Source organism: Notothenia coriiceps, unplaced genomic scaffold, assembly GCF_000735185.1.
Source record: "Notothenia coriiceps isolate Sejong01 unplaced genomic scaffold, NC01 NC01_scaffold00026424, whole genome shotgun sequence".
NCBI lineage: Eukaryota > Metazoa > Chordata > Actinopteri > Perciformes > Nototheniidae > Notothenia > Notothenia coriiceps.
The window spans coordinates 3,248,943-3,275,900 of NW_011359125.1; the positions used below are offsets into that span (position 1 = coordinate 3,248,943).

Sequence of the window (26,958 nt, forward strand, 5' to 3'; positions counted from 1 at the left end):
GGGGGGGGGGGGTCATTTGAGACGGGTAAGATGCAAATTGGTGTGAAGCTCGTGTGCAGAGCGTCGTGTCTTTTCTACGAGAAGTAGTTAAGGCACATTACATCAGCAATTTTTCAGATTTGTACTTTATTTTAATCAGTGTTTTGACTTGTAGAATTGCATTGTGGTATTCATACAATTTCTTTTCCATTTCTATTTCTTGGAATGAGAATTAATTTCACCGCAGGGAAGACAAAACACACACACGTTTTCACACAAACATAGCCCCAACAGCAGCTCTCCGCTCGTCTCTCCCACGCTTACCTTCCACTCCTACACAGTCTCTACTCCAACACCGCATGAACATACTGTAAACATGTCACCTATTTTTAAAAAACAGACTTGTCTTGGCATTCGCTATCTCTGAAGTAAAAATAGCTGGAGTGGCTGCAGGAAATTCTTTTTAAAAATTAAATATTGCAAGCTTGTTTTTTCTTGACTTTTTTTTTTTTTTTTCATTTAAATTATGAAGATTCCGTGTCTTCCTTGGTTTTGACCCTGAAAATGTACAATTTTCAGTTGTTATGTGGCATGCCATTTGCTAAATGATTTCTCTGTGTAAATGCATAGAAAGTATGAGCAGATGTTACTCTAACCTCACAAATTGATCTTCATCATAGGCTTTTTCTGCAGCATCTTCAAAGTGGGCACTGAGTTTGGGGATTCGTAGCTCTAAACAAAACATCCTGAAAGCAGCCCGATGGCAAACAAACAGAGGCAGAGGGGAGGACTCGGATTGGGGGGGGGGGGGGGGGGGCTTTGGGAGCTGAGGGGGGGCATGTTTACCTCTGTTCCCTAGAGGCACTGCTTTGGGGATAGGGTGCGTGGGTGTTGCCGGGGGAAGGAGGGTAGTTCTTTCTAGGAAGGATGGGTGAGTTTGGGGGAGGACTTCAAGAGGGGGGAAAAATTTGATGTTTGGAGAAAATGAAGGTTTAGTCCACCATTGCCCTCTTTTTCGCAATTGTCAGAAGACCTAATGAAACATGAGAAAAAAAGACTCACACCCTAACCTTATCTCAAGCAAACCATCATGTTGATAACTTCCTCAGACACATTTCCTCTCTCTTTTGTATCTCACTCACTTCACTCAACTTTCATACTTACACTTTAGTGGTCTCTGTACTTTAGAAGTTGGCATTGTAAATGCAGTTATACAGTTTCTAAAGTCAAAAAGAAAAACTAAAATGTAACGATTTCATTTCCAAAGTGCTTCATGAATCTTTTTTTAAGAGAAAGTAACCTTTTTAAGTACTTATTTTTAAGTTTCTGTTGTTCCTTTTGTACCAGTACGTATCATATGTTCCAATGGTTTGTATCTTAATGTTGCTTTAAAGACAGCTTGTAAAAAAGGAAAGAAAAATATGAACCCACAGTGGAATATGAGTTGATATTTTATAATACACGTCAATTTCCCTAGATCCATTTCAAATACATGAATATAAACACCAGGCCAAAAATAAAACCACAAACCACGTGTAAAGCCCAAGCCACACCTCTGATCAACACCCACACCCACACACAGACTGCAACTCCTCACCCCTCAAACTCTCTCTCTCTCTCTTTCTCACACACACACACACACATACACACAAACCAAAGGCCCCCACCAACAAAGGGAAGGGGGCAGCACAGGAGCGAGAGAGGCAAAGAAAAGGAGAAGAAGGAAAATGCACGCTTGACTAATTCTTGTATTCAGAGCCGGTAGTCCTTTCCCCTCCCTCTCCTCTGACCGTGCATGTGTGTGTGAGAACTGGCACACTCTAACCTTGACATTTTAGCATCATGAGGGCGATGAATGAAAATGACCACAATACACTTGGGAAAGAGGGGAGTGCAGAGGAGGGACGGGGGAGACGATAAGGGGGCGAGAGGGGGTTTCAGCGGCGATGGATTCGCAGAGAGAAAACGATCTGTTTATGTATGTATTAATATATGTGTGTGAAGGCCCAAATAGTGTGTGTTTGTGTACAGTTCTGTATGTGTCACTAAGTGTGCGTCCAGAGTCAGCAGCAGAGAGGGAATGGGATCTCTGCTCTAAACATTCTGCCGGTTATTTAAAGGCCTTGGGGTCTGTGCCAGATTGATGTTGTTTTCTTTCAATCAAGGAGCCGTGTGGGACGCGCTCGCGCTGCAAACTGCTCGCATAAATACTCTTTACTGCGAGGAAAGGGAGGACGACAGGCCTAGACTCCGTGTCTGCAAGGAACTGTCTCCTTCTTCATGTCCGTCGCCATGAGGCCTGATGGGAACTTTTCACAAACTTAATATAACTTTAATGTAGCAAGCATGACTCTCCATGACTCAAAATGCTGACAAACATGCTGTGCAGGCATGTTTTCTCTCAAAACGCATTTGGATCTCATGATCCCCATTAGTGTAACATGTATTAGTTGCAGTAGCTGATACAAACTTATGGTATGCTTATTTAGGAATTGTCCAACTTCAATTCCGATTTCTTTCCAGCATGATTTCACCCTTAGCACACTACGTGTATTCTTACACCTACAGTATACATAACTAAAGACACATTAAAATAGCCTATCAAACTCATTTAGATCAATACACCGTACTTCTTACACGTTCTCGTTACATCCAGCACCCTCGTGACATAACAAGGATGGAGATGTGAAGTTTACGTAACAATTCTGTACTCCTTTATGTCCAACCGTCATACGAATTTGAGATAGAATAGAATGATACTCTGTAGTCATATTTATCAATTGATATCTCTTATCAACGCCTGATTAATTTGGTTTTACTTTGAGTCCACTTTAAATATTAATAATTTTAGAAAAACATACCTGACAATGCTACACAATATAGCTTGGATAGCAGAATAGTAGTTACAATAATCAACTGAGTGCATTTGTGTCAATAGACACACACACACACACACACACACACACACACACACACACACACACACACACACACACACACACACACACACACACACACCTTGAGGCTACAACGCACTGAGTTTAGGAAATGTCTTGTAGATGCTTTTTAATTCTCCACCAGTAGACATTCTGTGGATATATTGTGAGTTATATCTTTAATTTCCCCAGGCTGTCCCAGGTTTTCTGAGACAAATTGTACACATCCAGCCTTTAAGGCAAGGAAGAAGCAAAAAACATCCCCAGTTTTTCCCATGAGTGAAAGATTCATGCTTGCACTTTTAAAGGATAAATAATCAATACACTGCACATCACACACACAAATGCTCCAACCCAGGCACTCTCTTTTTAAGATACCAAAGGGACATTGGAAGGGAAAACATTAAACATTGGAGAGGCCGTCTCTTTCTGACTCCTCGCTGTTCATAAGACAAACAATTTCCACTCCTGTAGGCAGAGAAGGATCCAAATACGACCTGAATTTCATCGAGCATATTTGCAAAGATAGTCTTTGTAAAGAAAAGCGAACCTTCAAGAGTAATGTAATTGGCTTTCTTTACAGTATATGACCAAAGAAAAGAGCTTTACACACTTTATCCAGATTACAATTCTATAACTTGAGTCACTGAAATCATGCCAGCAAATGTTTACCTGACTTTGAAAGTTAAACATCTGGGTTATATCATAGACAAAACATCCATTACATGTAGTGTAATCTGTCAATTGCAAGCTGTGCAGCATTTAAATGTTGATTTATAAATTAAATGTCAATGTTATGAATGACAGCCCTAGTAGTGTAACACAAACTTACTGTGCAGTACTCTGTATAACAGTTAGGATTCTGTGTAGCATTTAAATTGTTTAAATTTGGCCTTTTTAATCATCCATGAAGGCTGCTGTTTTTACACCTGTGTGTCACAAACATATGTAATGCACGAAGGGACCCTCTCGTGTACATATATTATGGTTGAACACACATGAAGGTTACTGTGTTAGAGGTGGGCTTACAGCTGTGGACGTGGGTATTCCATTATCCCCACCATCTTTTGCATCTCCATGGCAACTACACCAGCACACACACACACACAAAGTCACACATAACAGTCTCCATAGAGCATAAAGGTGTATAACTCAGTTTACTTGTAAGCTCTCTGTACTTGACTACACTGCTGAGTATTGCCCATTGTGATTTCCAGCCAATTAGGTCGCTTTGGTGCAGCAGAGGCCAAATGAGACCTGTTACTTTTATCTAACATCTTACCTTTTTATAGACCTGCATGCTTTACTTACTGCCAGTAGAAATGCAGAGGAAATAATGTTCATGGTGGATAATAACTGGAACAAATCATGGGATGTGTTGAATGAATTGACTTGGGTGGAAGAAAAAGGTTGGTGAACAGACATAGATACAAAAGCAGCTTCGTCTCAGCAGCAGCCTCAGTGCCTTTTTCTTTCACATCGACCAGAGCTATTGATGTACTGAATGCTGAAAGTCTGAGTCAATAAACAAGAGGAAAAGCTTTTGGAGGAGAGTGACTGAAAGAAAGAGTGTATCTACATGCAGTCTTTCTTTCTGTGCATACATGTACCTGTGTGTGTGCAGTCGTGCGTCTACCTGCATATTTCTCTCTCCTCTCCCTCTCTCGCTAAAGTGACTTTGTCCAGGCGCTGTCTCTTTGCCTCTGCTCACATCTCCCATCCTCTCGTCTCCTCTCTGCTCTCCCCAGACTAACAGAGCTGAGTCGTTAATGTTTAATGCTCACTCAGGAAGCAGACACGCTCAGCAAGACTCACACACACATACACACTCCCCTCCTGCATCCCCCTAGCGACGCCATCCTCATTACCAGCCTGAGATTTGACCTTTCACCCCTGGACCAGATGGCTGATGTTTTCACTCTGCAGGGAGAAGAAATGAACCAGTAGTGGCTCCACATCGCGTCACAAGTAAGGAGACCTCCTCTCTCCTTACGCGATGTGGAGCCACTACTGGTGTGTTGGAGGATGACGGGGTGTTTGTCTATCAGGGGGATCAGATTGCTGAACTATTGCTGAATCAGGCTGTGTTGTTGTGCATTTATAGTCTTTGTGAAGACAACTGGGTCCCTAGGAGTTTCTTGGCCTAAAGAAAAAGGTTGATACTGATGAGAGGAAACTGCTCGTTCACTAGTGGTTGCTGGATTTTGAGTTTTATAATTGCCAGTATAAAAGTGGTCTCTCTCGCACTTTTATTTCTTCCACTGCCGTTCAGACTTTGCTGACTCCAGAAACTGTGACAAAGTCCAGATCAGGCTGCGGGTCTTTACCACTTCACACATTAAAATACTCCACAAATCCCACAGCGTGCACGAGAGGCAACGTCCGTACAGGATTGAAGCTAAGCAGGCGGCGATATGTGAGAGGTGGCATTGTGTTAGCCAAGTTTGCCTGTGTGTGTGTGTGTGTGAGAGAGAGAGAGATAGAGAGAGATAGAGGGGGTTGTAAGAAACAAATCTTGTGAATGAGTGAATGCAGCCTGACCAGTATGCCAATGGCACCCTCCGGTGGTGGTGGGCTCCATGATGAGGGGATGTGCATGTTTTGCTTGTTTGTATGTGTGCATTTCATGTCAAGACTGGAACGTTTACATGTTGCTGCAGCTTGGACCAATTGCATCAAGAAGGGAGACTACAAGTAGATGAAATGGGACCACAGTAGAAAGACAAGATAAAAGCTTGCCTAACTTTATCAAGATTAGTTTAGGATGTTAAAAAAAAGACTTGATTTGAGCTATAGATTTAGCATTTATTGTCCGACTGACAAGGGTATTACGGATTGGATATCTGAGCTTTGAGGCCACAATAACATCAGATGAAGTGTCGTTAACTTGGAATGCTAGTGAAACCATGTGGTATACTGTATAGCAGGATGTCATCAGCATGAACATGTAAATGCACATGCTGGTAATTTTCTCTGTTTAGTAAAGACATTTAGAAAAAGGAGTGGACCTTGAGTGGAGCCTTGAGGCACACCACAAGTGCAATGGAGAAGGAAAATGTAAAATAAAAGGAGCAGCAGAGAAGGTTTTATTTTCAAGGTCAGATTTAAACCACTATTGGAAATGTTGAACCGCTTTTGTTCAAGACAAGGCACAAAGTACAACCCAAGCCGGAGTAGATCATGGAGGAGCTATTGAGAATAAAGCTCACATTGTTCAGATTCAAGGTTGCATGGCGGATTAAGTAAGACATAAGAGCAATGAAAAATGTAATCGTTTAAGACAATTAGTAGAAAGTGGAGCTGTCTTCAGAAACACATATATAGAGTTTTCTTCTTTTATCCAATGGTAGCAGATGTGTGATCAACAGTACTTAGCCAAGTCGCCCCCGTAACAGAGGTGGCAGCCTTGTAGAGCTTCTGCCAACAGCACTGCATGTGTTCACTTAAACGTCATTTCTTCTACCTCCTCAACAGACTCTCACCATCCTTTTCCAACTCATTTTTTCCTTCTCCTGTACCCTCTCAGTCTCATGCACAGACATATACTTTGAGAACTAAACAGCATGGGAGAAGACAGAGCGATGGAAACTGACAAAGATTACTTTTCCATTTTGCAACTTGCACTGGGCCTGTATTGTATTTTATCCTCCAGAGTAAATGAGTCAGAGGGCCCGGCTGGAGAGTCTGATGGCATGTCATGACTCAGTACGACCCCGAGGAAAGGCTGCAGCTCTGCTTACGTTAGAACACAACCACAATGTCTGTACAATAAGAGCTGGATGCTGAGATAATCCGGAGATGCAGATGAAGGCAGTATTTGTGTGTGTGCCCTCCTTTCTCTTTAATCAGAGAGTGAGTGGAGCAGAACAGAGCGGAGGGTTGAATCAGCGGCCTTTCTGCCGGTCGGCCTGACTTAAGGCTGGCACTGCTGCCGTCTAGATAACCAGCTCCGGATGTTTCTCAGCCTATATGCGGCGGATGGATTACTGCGAGTATCTTTTCATCTCACTGTAATCTTCTGCTCTCACATTACCACCCAAGGACCACCTGAATTCAGACATATGGAGCTGGATTAAAACCACCCAGTGCAATGAGTTCTGAGTATAAAGTGACTCTCTGCCATGCTACCCGCCACACACACAACCTTATGAAGAGGGGAGAGGGAGAGTTGCCATCTGAATGCAATGATTAACTCAAGCCTCCCTGATGTTTGTCTGTTTTCCTTTCTTTTGTGTTTCTCCTTTATTCGTTCTGTCTTGTTATTCTTTACTAATTAATTATTTAGTTTTTCTCTATCTTTATTTTATTTTATTTTCCTATTCCCCTCTTTTCTTCTAGATATTTATTTGTCTTTTTACTGTTCTTGACTTTTAGTGCAACACAACAATGACAGTCAAAACAAATGTATGCAGTCTTTGACATGATGAAACTGGATCAGTGTGTATTCAAATAAACCCATTCATTTTGAAATAATAAAAAAACGTACATACTCTTAAAATGTTAAGTACGCCCCACACCCACACTGTTTTTTTGTTCCAGATTATGAGTTTGCATTCAAATAAATAAAAAAGATACACAAATTCTATGATTATGGCTTTGTTCATGTTTTATTTTAATCCCGCTCTACTGATTTCTGAAAGTCTGCCACTGTCTAATCTCACATTTTCACCATCAAATCTGGCTCTCCTTTTTCTTTTGCTCTTACAGGGCCAGAGGGAAAAAAATGGCTTTTTCTCAAAGATGTTCCTCCTGTAGTATGTGTCATTGCTTCCCAAGCAGTCCAAAACTTAATTCAGACATGTTTAGGTTCAAAATGTGAAAGAGCATGCTTTGTCATTGTTGTATCAGCACTCTCAGAGCCCTCTACATCCAGAACTAAAATACTATTTGTATCTGCTTTATGTTGGTATGTGCTGACACCTGCTGGGCATTTCTGGAACTACTGCATTAGGGAGGGGAGATTGATTTTTTTAGATAATAAAAACTGGCACGAAGTTCAAAGTTCCCCTTTTACTACACAACAGAGACACTTATACGTTATGTTGGTGTATAACCAACAATCATGTAGTCTGTCCAGTTTGCTTGTGTTGCAAATGTATTATCACAGAACTAGCTGCGTCATTGTTTACAATTATTGTTTGTTTGCAATTATTGTAAACAATTTAAAGTCTTTGCTTTTGCTTTGATTGGCCAAGATATAAATGTAAACCAGCATCTGATCCTGATATATGCATATAGACCACTGACACTAAACTTGACTAAATGTATGTATTTTAAACTGATATTTGATGTGATTATGTTCATGAATGGTCATTGATGATACTAAGTAAAGCTCTCAACCTCACAAATGTTGCTACAATATTAATTCCCTTAGAAAAACAAATCAAATTATGTAAGATTAGGTTACACAAAAATTACTTGCTTCTGGATGTTTTTATCACACGAATCACAGGGAAATAACACTAAGATACAGTGGCGGCTGGTGGAAAATATTTTTGGTGGGGCTATGGAAATGGTGACAAAACCATACTAGGGCATTTAAAATCAGGAGACTAAATACGAACATTGTGTGTGTGTGTGTGTGTGTGTGTGTGTGTGTGTGTGTGTGTGTGTGTGTGTGTGTGTGTGTGTGTGTGTGTGTGTGTGTGTGTGTGTGTGTGTGTGTCATACTTGCCAACCCTCCCGATTTTCGCGGGAGACACCCGCATTTCTCCCGATTTCTGACAAAATCAGATTTACTCACGACTGTTTCCACTCGGACTTTAATACAGGTACACCATTGTTTGGTTTCCATGGTAGCGCGTCTCTTTAGCAGCGCGCGCAACTCAAAGTCTGAGAGGGTGAGGAAGATGAAAACTGAACAAGAATCGACAACTCGACCCTCTGATCATTCCTTTCCTGTAAAATACAGGTCCAGCCCACACATATGCTCCATGGTGCCACAGGCATTGCCCTTACAACTACAATAAGCATGCAAATGTTAATCTACAGCTCCGGCGATCCACTAGCACCGGAGTCTACAACTGCAGACGCAGCCATCCCCTACTGTAGCGTCACCTTGGATACGAGTCCAAACAGACACACAGGCCAGGGCGCTGAAAGGGCGCCCTTTGAGCATCAGATCTGACGACGCTGATTGGCTGAAATTATGTTTCGGCGGCATAGTTTACAGATAGCAACAGTCAGCTTGTTGGCTGCAGCTGCTTTGGCTGAGGGCTCTTTTCTACCGCCCGGACGAGAGAGGGTAATGATACATGCTGCGGCCAGGCAGGAAACATGTGACTTATCAGTAACTTTAGACATCGTAAAACAATTTTAAACAAGATTTTATTGTAGATTATACATTTTACTGATACCAACTATATAATATTTACCTTGTTCTTTAAAAATAAAAATAAAAATAAAAAATATATATTTTTTGCAAATATATTTTTTTATGAATTTTTAATGACAATCAAACATGTGGGAAGAGGTGGGCGGCGCCCCTAGCGCCCCTATGGACCGGCCGCCACTGCTAAGATATATGTTTTAACGTAAACAATAACTTCAAAAAGGCGATGTTGGCAGTATCTAATAGTGGCCTTGAGTGGGCGCCATAAGTTTGACTCCAAAAAGTATTGACCATGATTACTTTTACACAACTTAATCAGTGATCATCTCTTTACAGCTAAATCATTTTATCATCTCACATCCAAAATTAACCTCATACTGTTTAATGCAGAAACTACCTGAATTATTAAGTCTTCTGATTGTTCAAACCAGTAAGAAATAATAATAACCAAAATGGGAAGTGTAATCTTGGTATGTTGTGAATCATTTCATCTTGTCATATAGTATTTGTCAACCATTAGACTTTTGGAATTAGATAGTAGAACATCAGAGGCCAGTTTGACAAGAAAACAACCAAAAATGTATTGCAACTTGTGAGACAAACATAGATTCTGAAACCAAGATATTAAGATACCAGAACTAGAAAACTACAGAGTCTTACTACAAAAACTCATCTGAAACACCTTAGATGTGTTCCAAGGATACTGTCTAACTACATTCTTCTAGTGAGTAAACAAGCAATAGTTGCAGCTATTGTGGGGCATTGCAGACTGCAGCTGTTGTATAGGCGGCTTCAGGGCCCGGGAATGTTGTAAAGCAGTACAGCAGTCAGGGACGGCCACTTTACCAGGATGCCTCAAGGGAAATTATGTGTGCTTCGGGGGGTTCAAATCTGCACAATATTTATCCGTCATGCTCCAGTTACAGTCAGGCTCAGGTGTAGCTATTTCATTTTTGAAGCTCTCCTGCTGCAAATTCGACTCTACACTTTACGATGGACTTGTCAGAAATGACAGGCTTTTTTGAAATGTCTTCCAAAAGATGAAACTCTTAAAATAGTTGGTTGCAGATATGTGTTATGTATGTAAACTATTATGGATATATTAGTCTTAAAAGCTGCATCAGAAACATAAACCATATGGATCTGGCCAGTCATAAATTGAGCATGCGTAAATACTGTAGCTGGTATGATAGATAATGATGGATTCTGATCCGTTATCATATGAATTCCAGTGGCAGACCATGTTAGGGGTACTAAATATATGAAATAAGTCATCCCTGTGGGAGTATTGCATGTTTTCACACTTTAACAAGAGAGGACAATTAAGAAATTAGACTTTTTCAACATTCAACATATCTCAGATTAATGTTCTTGCTTTGTTTCAATAGTAATGAGCTCAACTGCAGACACTGTACATAAATAAAAGGAATCATCGGTCACAATCACAGAGATCCTGTCATGTCTCCTGTCTGCATATTGATTTGTCTCTCAAACCTGATGTATCATTTCAAAAATAAGGAAAATGTTTATACCAGCACACAACATGAAAACTGAAGGCTCTTGCTTGGGTTGTCATATTTGATTCGAATCTAAACTACAATAACCTGCATGGGAACAAGATTCAAGTGGGGAGTATTGCTATTCCTCCTGTTTAATTTCATCATCTTCCATAATAACCAAATCAGCAACCTGCCCTTTTAATCAGAGGCTTTAAAAAAACATGTGTGAAAGAAATGCGTCCTCTGGCGCACTGGAGGACTATGCGTAGTGTTGCCTTCAAGCACTTTCTGAATTTGTAGACCTTTAAGTTATGTGTCATAAACGACTAAAATAAACGTATAGGCAAAAGCAAAGACGGTTTTTTATGGATTTACAACTATACCTATAATGTAAGGACAAATCATATCTTTGACAGCGTTTTTTCCCGAACATAATCGCTCATTAATTGGACTCAAAGGTAGTGGTACCTGTGTTATTTTATACATTTAGACTGTTTACACTAGGCTATTAAAGCAAAACTATCCAGCCACCCTGTGTTCACTTGGACTTACTTGGTCTCGGTGTATTGATCGTTGGACAGAAGGAAATCGATACATAATTTGAACAACTCTTTTGTGATCGCAACGTATGAACATTTTAGTTGTATTTAAATAAATTAAAGCACACACACCGCTTTGTCTTGGGCCTACCTCAGGTGTCTCCACGTCGTAGACCTCCACCACTGGACCTCCGATCAACACAAAGCGCCAGAGAGAAGGAAATAACTTCCCCTACAACAACCTGCAGAGAGAAAATGTTTGACACTGAAACATGAAACATTCTTTAAATCCCCTGCAGTATATAATAGTATGACATGATTCCGTTTTTATACGTTTTTAATGGATTACCTGCATGATTAAGGTTTTATTGGGTTAACAGTCCCCTAAAGAGTAGTTTCATTTTGAAGAAAAAGAGAATGCAACAAATGTGTACTACTGGAATCTAACCATGGATGTTGCAGGTGCCAAGGAATACTTAACAAGAGATGTAAAGTAACTAAATAAGTATATTACTTATATATAAGTATATTAAATACTTGCACTTTACTTGCACTTTACTTGAGTATTTCCATTGTATGCTACTTTGTACTTTTACTCCACTACATTTATTTCATACCTTTAGTTACTTTGCAGTTTTTGATTAATAATGTGAAATGTAGAGTAAATTCACAAGCTACCCAGCAGTATACAAAGTCATTACAACTAGCTGCACCTTTACCAGCTTTGAGAACACTTTAATGCATCAATAATTATAGTAAAAACATATAATATATATTATTCTGAAATGAGCCAATCTGCATAATGACGACTTCACTTTTGGTACTTTAAGTATATTTTGATGCTAATACTTTTGTACTTTTACTTGAGTAACATTTTGAATGGACTTTTACTCGTAACAGAGTATTCCTACACTCTGGTACTTCTACTTTTGCTTAAGTACAAGGTCTGAGTAGCCTACTCCTCCCACCTCTGTACATAAAAATACTATGTGTTTTGTCAAAAGGATCATTAAACAGGATGGAACCACCTAATTTGTTTGTCTTATTCAATAACGTTTTTTTAGACAATGAGTGCAACATATATCTGTCATAATATTCTTAATGTATCTAACTTTACATTAGACACCAAAGTGTGATGGAGAGAGGAATAAAAGTCATTAAAACAAAATTTGTTTTGGTGATATAATTAAGGCTAGTTTAGCCAAATCATGTATTCTTATTGAAACAATCAAAAGTTGTATGTATAGCATTTATCATGGATTATGATTTATAATTTTCCCATGTATTGTATGGATATGAAATATGTTTTATTAATGTTATATTTAGTCCTCTCTTACGCAATAGTTAGGCTACTACGAGCTCCTGGCTGAAGAAGGCGGGGATTACGAGCAGCACGTGAATGCCTCATAGGATCCCATTTTTTAGGAGGGCTGATGTCATTTCAAAACTTAACTCGCAGTCCCAAGTCAACGCGGCGAGAAGCTCACCTCCTCTTCTGCCGTGAAGTCCTCTCTGAACTCTGACGGATCGCATTGAAAGGAAACTCCGGGAGGTGAAATAAATTAAAGAAGACACAAACTTCTCTACTGGAGACGAAGCGGGAGGATTTTAAAGCAGAACACCCCGGGACCAGAGCCCTTCTTTCTGCGGGCAAAGGCGGCTGAACTTTTAAAAAAAGAAAAAAACTGCAACCATAAAAAATGAATCGGAGCTTTAATAAGTCGCAACCTCTGCGGAATGCGGAGTGTAACGCAGTAGAAGTGAAAAGCAAGGTGAGTGTTTGAGGTTATAGGATCTAAATGTGAATATGTGTAGAAAATTAAGAGTTCACATGGTCGTCCCGCAACGGAGATTGGTTTAAATCGGACAAACTTTGTGCAACTAACACAGATTTTCTCATTTTCACTGACACATATCTTTTCCAGCTCATTAACGAGCACCAGTTTCTGGATTTTTCTGTAATTTGCACTGATTATTGTCTCCTTACATCCGAGCATGCAGATTGTGCTGATTTGGCTCCTTCCCTCTCTGTCACGTAGCTGATGGGAAAAACTGGTTTGACATTGTTTCTTTCTCTTTAACAACAGCATTTGTTACAATGAGAAGGTGTTATCTGTTTAATCGGATGTTTTTGCAACATTAGTCGCTTTCACTGCGGGTTTTTGCCCTGCATACTTTCAGCCTCATTGTTTGGAGTAGTTTGAGAGAGGCTGACAGTGTAATAGCTGCATAAATTAAGCTAACCAACAAGTAAATGACCACAGCTATCTTACAATTTAGGTTTATGTAATATAGACCACCAATTACTATCAAATATGAGCACAGAGCAACTGAATTTGGACCATTTCCTTAGTCAAACACTAAAACTACAAGAGTCCTTGGGTATATAGTTGATCAAGAGTTTGCATTCAGTCTAAAAACTGTATTTTATAATTGGTTACAGAAATGACAGCTTTATATAGAGCAACTGGGCATAGTTAAAACCATCCCAAATAAACAAAAGTCACTAATCCTGACCACAAAGTGAACAAACAGTGAACACAAATTATGCCTCTCAAGGACTTCTTGTAACCAACATTTCTCTGTAAATTCCATTACGTGATGACAATCTACAGTGGCATTCATAAGATGTGTTTAGACATACCAGCACACATAAGAGTATCAGCACATGTATGAAGGATGAGCTCCCGAGTCACAGTTGACATGCAAGATTAAGATGGAGAAGTGACTCGAGGTCTTTTCACTTTTGGCTTCCCAGTTTCAGAGGTGACCTGCATGGGTAAAGACACTGATGGTGGCTGAGGACAAAGGAAGGGCAGGTCTATTCCAGGATGCTCAAATAACATCATCGAGGAGCTTTGTTTTTATTTTGAGGCAGGGTGGTTTGTGTTTGTTCCACAGAGAGGAGTGGTCACTTGTTTATAGGTGGGTCTGACAGGCCTGAAGTTGCTTGTCTAGAAATGGGCAGGTTGCACAGCGTCATCACAGCTGACTCACTATCATACAACGTCACATGTTTCCCTTTTTGGATCAGATATCCCTCTTATCATGTCATTTTGTTCTCTGGTTTTGTAATGAGCCAATCTAGAACATTTGAGTAAGTCGCCTGACTAAACCAGAAAGACAGTTCAGAGCATTTGCATACTAAAGTAGCTCCACTACTTTTCAGTCTGTTATTGTGCAAAAGCGACCATAAGGAATATACAGAACTCACGTGTCTGATGTATTCAGAGAGATTCATCTAAATTAAAGAAATAACAACAGATCCACTTGAATTGTTCAAAAATGAATTCACCTTCCATGGACAGTTTAGAAAATGTCTGATGAAGAACAAGCAGACATTTTCAGATTTACATTTCTAGTTCAAACAACAGGTAATCTTACTTTCACCTATTATAATACAGAATAATCTATACCGCTTTTATCAGGGATTCATACAATCTTATCATGTTATAAACGTTCTCTAGCTTCATATAGGAACTGGTTATTGTGCTGAGTCACAGGGATCAGGACTTGAGCTCTAGATCTCTTAAAAAGTAAGCCAAGGAAGAAATCTACAGAAACTGTGACTTTACATTTAACTAGGGAACTTTAGAGCTGAAGAGCAAGTTAAGTGTTTTAGGGCACAGCTCTCTCCATATAGCCTTACTTAAAATTTTAGAAAAACGTATTTTGCAAAAAGTAATCAATGTATTCCTCTGAAACTGTGAAAAACCTACATACCAGCAACTCATGAGTCAAAAGAAAAGCAAGCACTGCACGCTTGTTTTTCTTTTGCTCTGTGTGGCACTCAGATTTTAAATCAATCCTGCTTTGTATTATGAGCTGTACTTTATCACCTCTAATTCCATAATAAATCAAATAATATACATTTCATATGTTCTGCTTTCCTAGTAAAAAAGAGTCCTAAAAACAACATTCAAAGTTTAGTGTTCACATCTACTAGATTACCAAGGAGTGATATCGGTGTGTTTGTTGTCTGTTTAGTTGAGCGTGGTGCAGGTTATGTCCCGGTTCTCACTGGTTAGCGTTTGGTTTTCCCAGGGGAAACTGTCCCATTGATAAGCTGATCAGGATAACACTGGAGGTGTCTTGGCTGCCTGTCATGGAGCCTCTGCCAGGAGCTGGTTTCCCTCAGCTCTTATCAGAGTCCGAGATATTGTGAAGGGATGTTGGGGGTTGGGTGGGATATCCCCCTCTGCCCTTACTTTGATTCACCCAGATTTTCAAGTTCTTTTTATTCTTCCAAAACATAATTAGCATATTGAAGTGTGAGGCTTGATCCACTCCAGGATAAATAACAGCTGATGTTTAATTGCAATAACCTGTACGTGTTTTCTCAGGTGACTCGTCGCTCTCTTGCGTAAGGTAATGGACAAAGAAGAAAAGACAGAAGTCAGTTATGTTCCACTTCTTCAGTGTGTCAGAGTTTAGCATTTTTTAGGCGTGTTTCAACCTGTTGACATCACTTCCAACTGATAGGCAGGGAAGACAGGTGATGTCACGTTTGTAGTGATGTATTCTTAGGTTCGAGGTTTGTGCAGAGGGCCTGTGGTTAATCATCCGTGTTCAGACTTGTTCATACCTCAGGGCCGAGTTCTGTGAAAACAGATTGTTCAGACTTATCACGATGCAAAGGGAACATTCAGATTCAGAGCAACGACGGAGTTTACTGATGTACAGAACTTTCATTATTATTAAGTCAAGTGTGACATGTTGAAGCCTGGCCGTGTTTGTTACTGTTCAGTCGGGAATGAGTTTTACTTTCCTAAATGTTAAGCACATAAACCTCCTGAAGAAGGATAAACCTGTTTGTCAACTTGTTGTGTCATCTTACAAAGAAGGTTGTTTTTATAAACTGGAATCCAAGTTACGCTTTCAAAGTGCAGCTTCATATGTTTTCCTTTGTAGAGCTGCAAGGATTCATAGATGTCAACTATTAAAATGCCAACATGATAATCTACTAATTAGTTTAACTAAAAAACAAAAAACTCTATTTCTAGCGTTTTTTAATGTGAATATTTTCTGTCTTTTTTACCTCTCTGAGAGCAAACTGAATATATTCACACGTCAAGATATTAATAGACGTTATCATAAGCTTTAAAAACACTGATGGACATTGCCACTATTTTCTGACATTTTACCCACCAAACATCTCATCCAGAAAACCATCAACAGATTCATTGACTATATTAATAATTGGTGGTTGCAGCCTTGGTTCTTTGCCTTCAGTGAATCTGGCAGCACACCACACACCCGCCTGGCATCCCCCTAGTCACCTTACACGCCTCCTCTTAAATTTATATGTCATCTTCTAATTACAGAGCGGGTTAATGTATCCCCCGCTCTTCTTCTTCACCTCCCAGTCAGTACACTGCCACTTCTGCTTCAGCGTCAGCGCTTTTTCTCCCTCCCTCCTGCTGCGACATGATCATCATCCCTGTTTTCCCCCCCTCGCTGTCAGCTTCCCTCCGCTGTGATCTGATGATTACAGTTACAAACGGCACCTTCGTCTACAAATTACCGCTGTGATCCAGACACCAGTGCTGCTGCAGTTGTGTGTTGTGGTTTTATGGGGCTTTTTGTGCCTCTGTTGTATCGCTGCTCCTCAAGTCCATTCTTGTCTGAGTCACATGATGACCCCACTGTGACCCTCAGCCGCGCTCTCATTGGTGATTCGTTGACGGGAAAGCTGTAGCACAATAGCTCCAAGTCTGCGCTCCTGTGGGAGGCGAGGCAGCCATCCAGTGTCATTCATATATAGCGAGACAGCTTACTCATCCACCTGTATTGTTGTATTGTGCAGCAACCCTCTTCCTGCTGTTTACATGCAGTGTGCAGTTGACATTTTGTTTTTGCAATGATGTGATCTCTAGGCAGAGTAACAACACAGAGTAAAGGAAAAGTTCCCATTTTGAGATTGATTGACATGAACCCACAGGTAGCAGACAAGCCAGACTTTATTTAAAGGTAACTTAAACCCCTCTAACGCACAACAACTATCAGCAGTATTTTACATTTTTTTTATTTAAAGGATGGGTGTTATACATTTAACAAAAAGGAACTACAACATGTCAGTCAGTGAGCTTCAGTGGATTTTGTCACTTTCGAACAGAGCCACGCGAGCTGTTTCCTTTGTTTAGCTAATTTAGGCTAACCGGCTGCTGGCTGTAGCTTCACAATCACAGAAATTAGAGGTTGATCGACCTCCCCTCATAACTTTGAACAAAAAGGCAAACTATTCCTGTAGATATATGGCATTTGCTTTTTTTTAAAATCCCTTTCTCTATTTCATAAAATCATTTTTTTTACTATGTTATTGTAGTCGTTTTAGACAACTTAGCCCATCTCGGCTTCAAATAAGAAAGAACGTAAGGCACATGAATAATGTTGGGAACTGGAAGTAGTCTTGAAAGAAGAAAAATAAGTGGATATCTCTCCATATGAATATCTTGTATTTAGAAAGTCATGTTGTCGAGGCCTGAGGTGCGAAACAACATCTGAGTGTGTTTGCTAAATGTTTTCACCTCCGCTATAAAACCATTTATTTCTTAAAAGACTCAGTCATTTTGAATTATTCTAAAATGTGATTTGCTGTGCCATAAATACTTTTGGCATGCTTTGTGTGAGTGTAATATGTAATTGTATCACTTTGGCTCTGTTGAAACCAGTTTTTCAAAGTTTTGCAGCAAATTCATTTTGTATTGTGCTTACAAACAGTTTCCCTACCCTGTGTCATATTGTCCGTAAGGTCATGACCACTGTTGAGCTCTGCGTACTTCCACGCTGTTCATTTATGTGTGCCAGTCAGATGTTTTAGATAAGTACATGAGCCAGGAAATCCCGGCTTCCTCTTCCTGTTTGGTGATGGTCCTGTCTAATGTCCTCTCTCTTTTGATCTTCCTTTCAGTATGGGGCAGAATTTCGCCGGTTTTCGGTGGACCGGATCAAGCCTGGCAAGTTCGAAGAGTTTTACAAGCTCATCCTGCACATTCACCGCATCGCCAATATGGAGGTGATGATCGGCTATGCTGACATCCACGGTGATTTGCTGCCCATCAACAACGACGACAACTTCTGCAAGGCGGTGTCAACGGCTCATCCACTGCTCAGGATCTTCATACAGAGACAAGGTAGGTTTTCTCAGAGGCAGCTTGGTTTCTTTGTGGCTCTTTTATGTAATCAGTTACACAGAAAGCGTTTATAGAGACATTAAAAGGCTAGACTTTTTCTCCAACATTGTGTCTTGTAACTGGTTTGTTTGAATACACATTTCATGTATTCGTTTTGAATCATCCTTGAACTGGTAAACCTATAAAACAATAATCTATTGCAATGGGCCGCAATTATTGTGCTGACTCGAATCAAATTTCCCCACAGAATATTTCCAATTATGCCTCTCCTCCCACTTTGGGAACTCAAGGCCTTTTTGTTTACTTCATGCAAGGCTTTCTGTGTGTGTCAGTCTGTGTGTGTGTTTTGAGTTTCCTGCCCTCTTATTGGATGGATCTTTCTCAGTCTGTATCTGTCTGCCTGGCTAAATCCTCTGTCTTATCCAGAGGAAGAGCTTGCAGGCAGATGAACGTGCGCACGCACGCACGCACACACACACACACACATATACACAGGCCGGTGCCTTGGCAGCCCCATAGAAATCAGGTCATTGAGCAAAGCCTGTATCCCAGCATACCAGACATTACTGAGAGACAAAAGATCTGCATGAAAAGAGACTCCTTACGTGTGTGTGTGTGTGTGTGTGTGTGTGTGTGTGTGTGTGTGTGTGTGTGTGTGTGTGTCCACCCTGAATGGGAACCAGTCCTACTCTCTCTCCATCTCCCTCTCATTGATCCCAAGTCTGGAGTGGGCCTTGACTGCCTGCCAGCCATCCAGCGAGCATACAAATGAATCCATCACCATTCACATCTATTCATACCTCAATCCTTCCTGGAATGTCCCTCCCTCCGTTGTGTAATGAACATGTACACTCCAGGGTATTGTTTTAATTGTCGTCCCGTGATTCAAATACAAAAGCTAGCCACCGTGCAGATTTCCAACTACTAATAGGGTTTGAGTCTTTGAGAGGCCCCACCAGACTCCTCTATTGTGTGATTCACTATCTTTAAAACTCATACTGTATGGCTGCAGCTGAATTAAGTCATTGTACAGTAGAGATTTCAAATGTAAAAATTAGAGTTTGATTGTTAATTGTCTAACTTTTTATAATCTCAACTGATTCATAAATGTAATGTTTGCAAACTATCCATTTTTCCATGATTTTATACTAGTATGTCATCATTTTAAATTATGTCTTGAGACCTTAAGTGTCTTTGTAGTTCATATGCAGAGATGAAAGCATTCTGACACTTGTTTTGCTATGGGATTTCAACCAATTGCATCTTAAACGGCGGTGTCTCTTCCCATGAGATTATTGTGTACCGAGCAAATGCCATAAAGCATATTGGAGCTGAACCTTGTTGAAGGACGAAGCTCTTACGCTGTAGTTTTGTTGTGTTGTTGTGGTGTAAACATGACCTGGTGATGTGGTGCAGGGGAATGTGCACTGTTGTGACTGATGCTGCTGCAATGGTCTGAGCATCTTAAGCCTCACTGCAGTCTATTGTTAGTCGCCAGACAAAGAGGCGTGTGTTTTACTGTGAGTACCTCATGTCTCAGAAGAGGTGCCCTTCACCCATTCACGAGAAAGTGTGTGTGTGAGATAGTGACTGTGTCAGTACCAGCCTGTTAGCACAGGTCAGTGGTGTCATCGTGCATCTCCTCCGTCCCGGTCAGCAGACCACCCCAGATGAAAGAAAACTATGACTCACACTTAGTCAAAGAAGGGACATTTTGTGTAGTAACTTAAACTGGACTGGTCTTTCACATGCATATGAGTGTGAGAGGGAAAAAAACATTTCATTAGGCTGCTCCCAGAGAGCTAAGCCGCAAAGTTTATGTGTCTCTTTATGTCCTTTTTTGAAAGGCAAACAATAATCTTATTTTCCTTTTTGAAAAGGTGTTACAATGTGTAAAACATACTTTGTTTTTCTTTTATAATCATTTTCCACACAAATAGATTTTAAAAACAAGTTCATGGGTACACTGTCCAATAAAGAATTGAAATGATCCATAGAAGTAAAAAATGAAACGCAATGAGAGCAAAGGGGGGTATACAGTGAAGGGAAATATAAGAGAGGTGGGGGCCCCAAAAAGGAAGTGTAGGAGAAAGTTAAAAGGAAGAGAGTAAATGCAAATAGAAACAAATGAATAATAACTTTTAAACTTTGTATTTAACTTCTTAAGTTAGACCGTCCTCGTTATGCTGTCAACAGACACGTTTCAGTGACTGGCCGTGTGTGTAAATGTGTCCATGTAACAATAGCTTTCAACGTGTGTGGGTCCCTTTTATCTACCTGACACCCTCCTTCTGGGCTTAGATGGCCATTGTTGCTGGGATCACTTGAGCATGTGCAGCAGTCGTGTGGCGACACAGCAACAATCCAGCTGATAATACCTGTTAGTCCCCGAGGGCAGTGATGGACGCTTATTTCAAAATGACTTCACCTACAGAACAGAAGCCAACACTTGGTGGTTTAGTCTCAACAATACACAATAGCTTTTGAGTGTAGATATAGTTGGAGGGCAGGTTACTGCATTCAAACCAGGAAGTTCACTGATATTTAAAACCGAGTCAATGACAATGTTGTAGTTTCAAGTTTTTGGTTATTGTTAAAGGAAAACCTAAGGATTGTTACTACAACAATGCCTCTGAATGTTTTTGACTAACTTGTCGTTGTTCTTAAAAAATCCAATGTAGGTCCTTGTTTCTCAATTACCCATACCCCGAGTATTTTTTCCATTTGTCAAAGAGCGATACCCTCTTAAGAGATTATCCTTTTTAAAGGAATACTATTTGCACCTGCATTGTAACAAGTATTGTATTTTCACCAAGGCAAAACTATTGGTATGTATATTGAGCTGTTTTCAATTTGGATATACCTCACCTTTATTAAAACCCGAATTGTTGGAAAACAGATGTATTTTTACATTTGGTTGTGCCCACTTTAGAAAGGAGCCCTTCTTAAAAATTGTTAATCTAATAAGTAAAAAGGCAGTCTGCATGTTATGTAATGATGACAAATAAAAGTAGATTATTACCAGTAGCATAGTAAAAGATCAAATCGATTCTATTGTTGCAGTGTTTTACCTTAACTGCTTTTATTTCAAGCTCTACAGAGGGTTGTCTTGGGAGCCAGCAATGTCAAAAGCTGCAGTGAAAAATACTAGTTTGTAGACAGATGGGGGAGGGGAGTGACTTCACAGAGGGAAGTTTTGTACTGGGATATTTCTACATTTCTCATGCAGGCACCATCAGTATGGGGGGGAGGGGACGACCAACTGATGGGAAGAAATGGGACGCATCAAAAGATGTGTGAGGAAAGAGGAGTGAAGGAGCGGGCTGTGGAGGTGGACTTCGTGTCCAGTGTGATTGCAGTGGCTCAGTCATGTGTGCCCAACTGATGATGGATGTTAGATCGGGGTCACATTCACATGGACAGTTATGCAGTTGAAAGAGAGTTTATACATGTTCTTACAGAATAAAATATAGGATATTCTTCCTCCTTCATGTTGACTCGGCTTTTAGATTTCTGGTTCCAAGAGATTGGTTCTTCTGACACATTGTCATCAGTCAAGTTGAATTTACTCTGCTTGGTAGTCTGATATTTTGTCAAGGGTTTATAGTATCTTTATCTAGGGAAAGTAGTGGAAGTACTAACTGTTCATTCATATTCTGCGTCCTGTGCAAAGTGATGCAAATTAGGATGTAGATAAGAGAGAGGGAACACTGCCTGCTTATTTATACTAGGCAAAGATAACTTGGTACAGGAAACTGACCCCAGAGTTCATGACTTTCCACATTTTACCAACATCTTTTACTGTTTACAGATTAAAAACAGGACGTTTATGATCCATAACACTAAAAAAACATTAGACACATTATGTCTTATCTATTCCCACCAATCTAGTGTTGAAGTAGAGTATGACCTGTGAATGTAGGTTGAAAATGTAATCGATGCTTTTGTAGCTGGCAGCCTTTGACATAGCTTCTATTTTTCCACGCAGTAATTGTAATGATAGTCCTTGGAGAGCAGGTAGGGTTTAAATAAGGATATGTGCATTAAGGTCAATTTGAATTGTATCTGTAATTGCACTAATGGTTGTCAAAAACGACTTGATCCTATCAAAACGCAGGTCTGTTTTTGAAAGCTCTATTTTAGTAGAGGAATGGAGTTGTTTTTGTAGACAGTGCCAGTGGCCTGCACACAGACTAAACTTAAACAAAGAGAAAAGACCCCTGTTTGGCAAAGGGCTAAAAGTTTAAATAAATAAAGCATGGGATGTAGGCCAAGGTCGAGTGTGTGACTTCATATCTTTCATGCTGTGCAGCGTTACGGCTCAACCAGACTGCTCTGCACACCTGTGAAAACTAAAGGGCCAGATATCAACATAAAAAAAAACAACATAGTGATAAAACAACAGCTTTCCCTGTTAATGCTGACTCCCAGGCCAGTGCTGTTTCTCAACAACTTGGACAGCACAGTTGCATGGAGATCAAAGAAAGGCTAGTATTATTTCTACGGCTGCCCTGACTGTCTGCACTCTGCTGACTTCCCACACTTGGCTCTTTTTCTTTTTGTGTGTTATTACCAGAACAAAGTCTGGCCGGCAGTGAATAGAAAGGTGTCATTTGCCATAAACTATTGAGGGAATACAAGAGGAAAACTGTATGCAGCATGTTGAAATTGGTTAAGCGAAATAGTTTGTATTAGTCACCATCCTGAAAAGAAAACTATAGTTTTTATTTCTACCAAGGACAGGAAAACATGCACAATAACAACAATTGGTGGCAAAAGGGTTTTCAAATTAATCACAGACAAATCTGAATTATCAAATAAGTAATTTTGGAAAATATTCTGGTTTATTAGGTGTATTCAGATGTAAATAGATACGGTGATTAGCTTTACTTCAACCAGATCTGACCCGACCTTTTCAACCGTGGAGTCTGACTATGAACAGCAGCTTTGGTCAAGCATCAGCTAAACTCAACACATTTCAATGTTTTAGCAGCTTTGCATAGAATGTGCTTGTTATAACACAAGGCAGAATACAGGAAAAACAGAAACTCTGCTACCATAGCCAAAGTCCAATTCCCTGAAATGGCTGCAGTCCAAGCGTTAAAAAAGAGAGGACTTTTGTTTTGTTGGTTTATGGTTTTGCTTCATTTTTATAGCAACTCATTTCCTCTAATAAAAGAATAAGATTAGAGGCAGACATGACATTCTTTAAATTCTCGTTTTGCTAATAGGGTCAGTTTCATTAACAATACCGATCCAGTTTATTAGATTAAAGGATCTATAATTCTTATTACATAATGATGAACCTATAAATCAGCTATTATACATTTTAGAGGTGTGTGTGTGTGTGTGTGTGTGTGTGTGTGTGTGTGTGTGTGTGTGTGTGTGTGTGTGTGTGTGTGTGTGTGTGTGTGTGTGTGTGTGTGTGTGTGTGTGTGTGTGTGTGTGTGTGGTCAGCAGTCAGTCAGTCAGTCAGTCAGTCAGTCAGTCAGTCAGTCAGTCAGTCAGTCAGTCAGTCAGTCGATTAAAGCTTTGACCCCACAACATTCGATCTGTGTCGAAAAGAGGAAGATCCACCTCAGTAATTAGCGTTGTCTCTTTATCCCAGTCCAAACTTACAAAGCTGATTTAGTCCTCTGACACTGGATTATAATTGATCTCTTGTTACGTGTAGATAATTCAGAATGTATTCATGCCAAAAATGCAGATTTGTTTCTATGTTGTGCTCTTTTCTCACTGTGTACTGTTCATTAGATAGTAAACTTGCATAACAGCCACACAACCAAATACCATGACAGGCAGAAAGCATCCTTTTCCTCATTCCAGCAGATCTATTGTGGTCATGTAAAGTCACTGCCTTGTGGCATTGCCTCGGTATGCTTTTGTGACTCCTTTACCAGAACATCAGAGCCATTGATCGTGAGTCTGAGTGTGTTCTGTTGTGCCGGGGCTGCCACTATCTCTAGTCTTTGTGCTTCGTACCAGAGAGCGGCCTCAGGCTGTGCAACGAAGGAACTGGTAGAGTGAAAGGAAAACAGGCCATACTCACTGCCTACTGCCCCTTAAGGACAAGAAAACAACAGCTGTCAGTTATAGCTCATCTTTCCTTTTTCACTATTTCTGGGCTTTTTGTTCTTTTTTTCATCTCCATCTTGCTATTACAACAGTTCAACTTATGCGTCTGATCATGTTTGTTGAATATCTAAAATGCTGTTTTAGATGGCTGCTTAGACCAATCTTCATTCCTCTCACATTAGAGCTCAGACATGACTCAATGTTCTAGAGCAGAGGGGGAGAAAACCGCTGCAGACAGTGGGGAGTCAGTCTGACAGTAAGATAGACGGGAGTATGAAGAAAGGAGGGAGGACAGGGCAGGTTGTGTCCACCTCCATCCTGTGGTCTGGCTGTTATCCATATGTTGCAATCTGGGCCAACAGAAATCAGGAATATTCTGGAAAAGAGGGGAAACCCATGTAGGCGTAGATTACATGACATGTCATTTGTTAGACGCTTTTATCCAAAGCGATTTACATAGTCAATACTGTGGACAATCCCCACAGGAGCAATTTGGGGTGAAGTGTCTTGCCCAGGGAGACAACGACATGCTGACTGCAGTGGGACTCGAACTTGCTATCCCCTGATTCGAAGTCCAGCACACTATCCACTGAGCCACATCCTCCCAGCCTGCCACAAGCCTCCCAGCCTGCCACAAGCAAATGTTATGTATGGAGACAAAACACCAAAAACACCTTTTTTCAGAGCTTTGTGTAAGCTTTAAGCAGATACTTTGATGACACATCTGGGTCACATTCAGAGGGCAGCAGCATGGGAAAATGCACTGCTTTTGAAATGCCTCATTTAAGGCAAGTGAGGTGTTCAAGGCGTCGTCAGTGTCGGAAATCTTCCCTAGCTTTTTGCCTGTGTGTGTGTGCCACAGTGCATCTCTGCGCCATACCAAATAAATCTCCGTCTCTCTGCTGGGAAAATGTTCAGTGCCGTAAAACCTGTTAGATAGTGTGTGTGGGCTTCTCAATAAAACCTGTGTGTGGCCTTTTCTCTGCATGTCTTCAGACAATGCCAGCTATAGTTAGAGTGTGATGGAGATGCCTGGTGCCTGCCAGGAGCCAGACAGGGAAGCAACAGCCACGCTCGATGGGGAGCTGCCTCTCTTTGTGCCTCTGACTGTAAAGCCACTGCAGACCAGCTTGGATGATGCTGTGAATCATGTCAGCTGACACAATAAGTGGCAAACGTAAATCCACACCCGTACTTAACATGCAGCGAGACACGGGCATGCCAACACACTTAAGAACACAATTAATTTGAGTAATTTGATATTAATTGCACCAGTAATTTGAGCTTATAACAAAGCAGAAAATGCACACATTGCTTTCGGACCGCACGTGTTCGTATGCATCACGGCTGACGCACATCTTCAACCCTTCTCTCTGTTGTTGAGGCGTGGGAGGGGACTCCTGTGTTTTAATTAAACTTGTAAGGGCTGTTGTGTTTGGCAGAACTATATTGGTGTTTGTGTTTCCTAAGTCCCTGCTTTCATTTTGGTTTACGACCCTGCTTTGAACTGCGTCCCCACTCCCCCACAATGAAGTTTCCAGACATTGTGGGGCAGGAGTGTCTGTGTAGGGACTCTCCTTCCATCAACTGTTGGCCACGTCTAAAAAGCATTTCATGGATTTATTTGGACTATTTACTAGTCAACAATATTTCCTTTTTTGTTTTGCATGTTCATGAACTGTTTGGAAAATGGTTGAATACATGGAAAATCCTTTCTTATAACAAAAAGGATCAAATGTTTGACATCTACGTTTTCTGAATGATGCAGTCTATTTCCAGCGTTACATTTACAAACAAAGCTTCTCTCAATTCAGAAATGCTTTCACACCTCTATAGTCTCTGTTATGACTACTATGATTCTCAGAAACTCAGTGGCTCAGTTGACGTTGGTCTAATGCTGCATCTACAGATAGCGGCTTTTGGAAATGGTATGCTGCATGCGATGAATATAGCTGGTCCTTCAGGGACAAACAAACAACTTCCTAAGCCACCAACACCAGGCCACTCCTCGGCAGCATGAACCTTCAAAGAGAGAAAAACATGCTGGAAATACCTCCATGCCTTTATTTCTTCCTCTTGGTTTATGGCTTGAAAGTGGAATGAGATCCTGTGTCATGTGACTGAAGAGAATCTCCCCTGTCTTAACTTAATGCAAATAACCAGTTATTCAAACACCTCTGTTTCCTTATACAATGGGATTTTTCCTTAATATGGAGATGGAAGTACTATGGGTTTTTACATTATGTTTCTAATAATGGAAATTTACCAAGAAAAGCGGGGTTGGAGAATTATATGTATCTGACCAACAGTAGAGATTGATACTCTCGTTAGCCTACTGTAGCTTAGCTTTGAAACAGTTAATTGCTTGCTTGGTTTGTTTGTTTTTGTACATTAAACTAACATATTAATACAGTATTTTAGCTTAAAAGATGCTCGTCTGTGGATTTTGTTACATGAAGAATAGCC

General features: G+C 40.4%; 1 protein-coding gene across 1 annotated transcript in view; it reads left to right on the top strand.

The window, feature by feature from the left end:
• The first annotated feature begins 12,730 nt into the window (after window positions 1-12,730).
• The window catches only part of pard6gb (par-6 family cell polarity regulator gamma b), a 29,325-nt gene continuing 15,097 nt past the window's right edge, over window positions 12,731-26,958 (top strand). Inside the window, exons 1-2 of the mRNA XM_010784701.1 lie at window positions 12,731-13,056; window positions 18,195-18,417. Coding sequence (XP_010783003.1) covers window positions 12,985-13,056; window positions 18,195-18,417 — 295 coding nt within the window. The 5' untranslated portion in view covers window positions 12,731-12,984. The remainder of the gene's footprint in view (window positions 13,057-18,194; window positions 18,418-26,958) is intronic.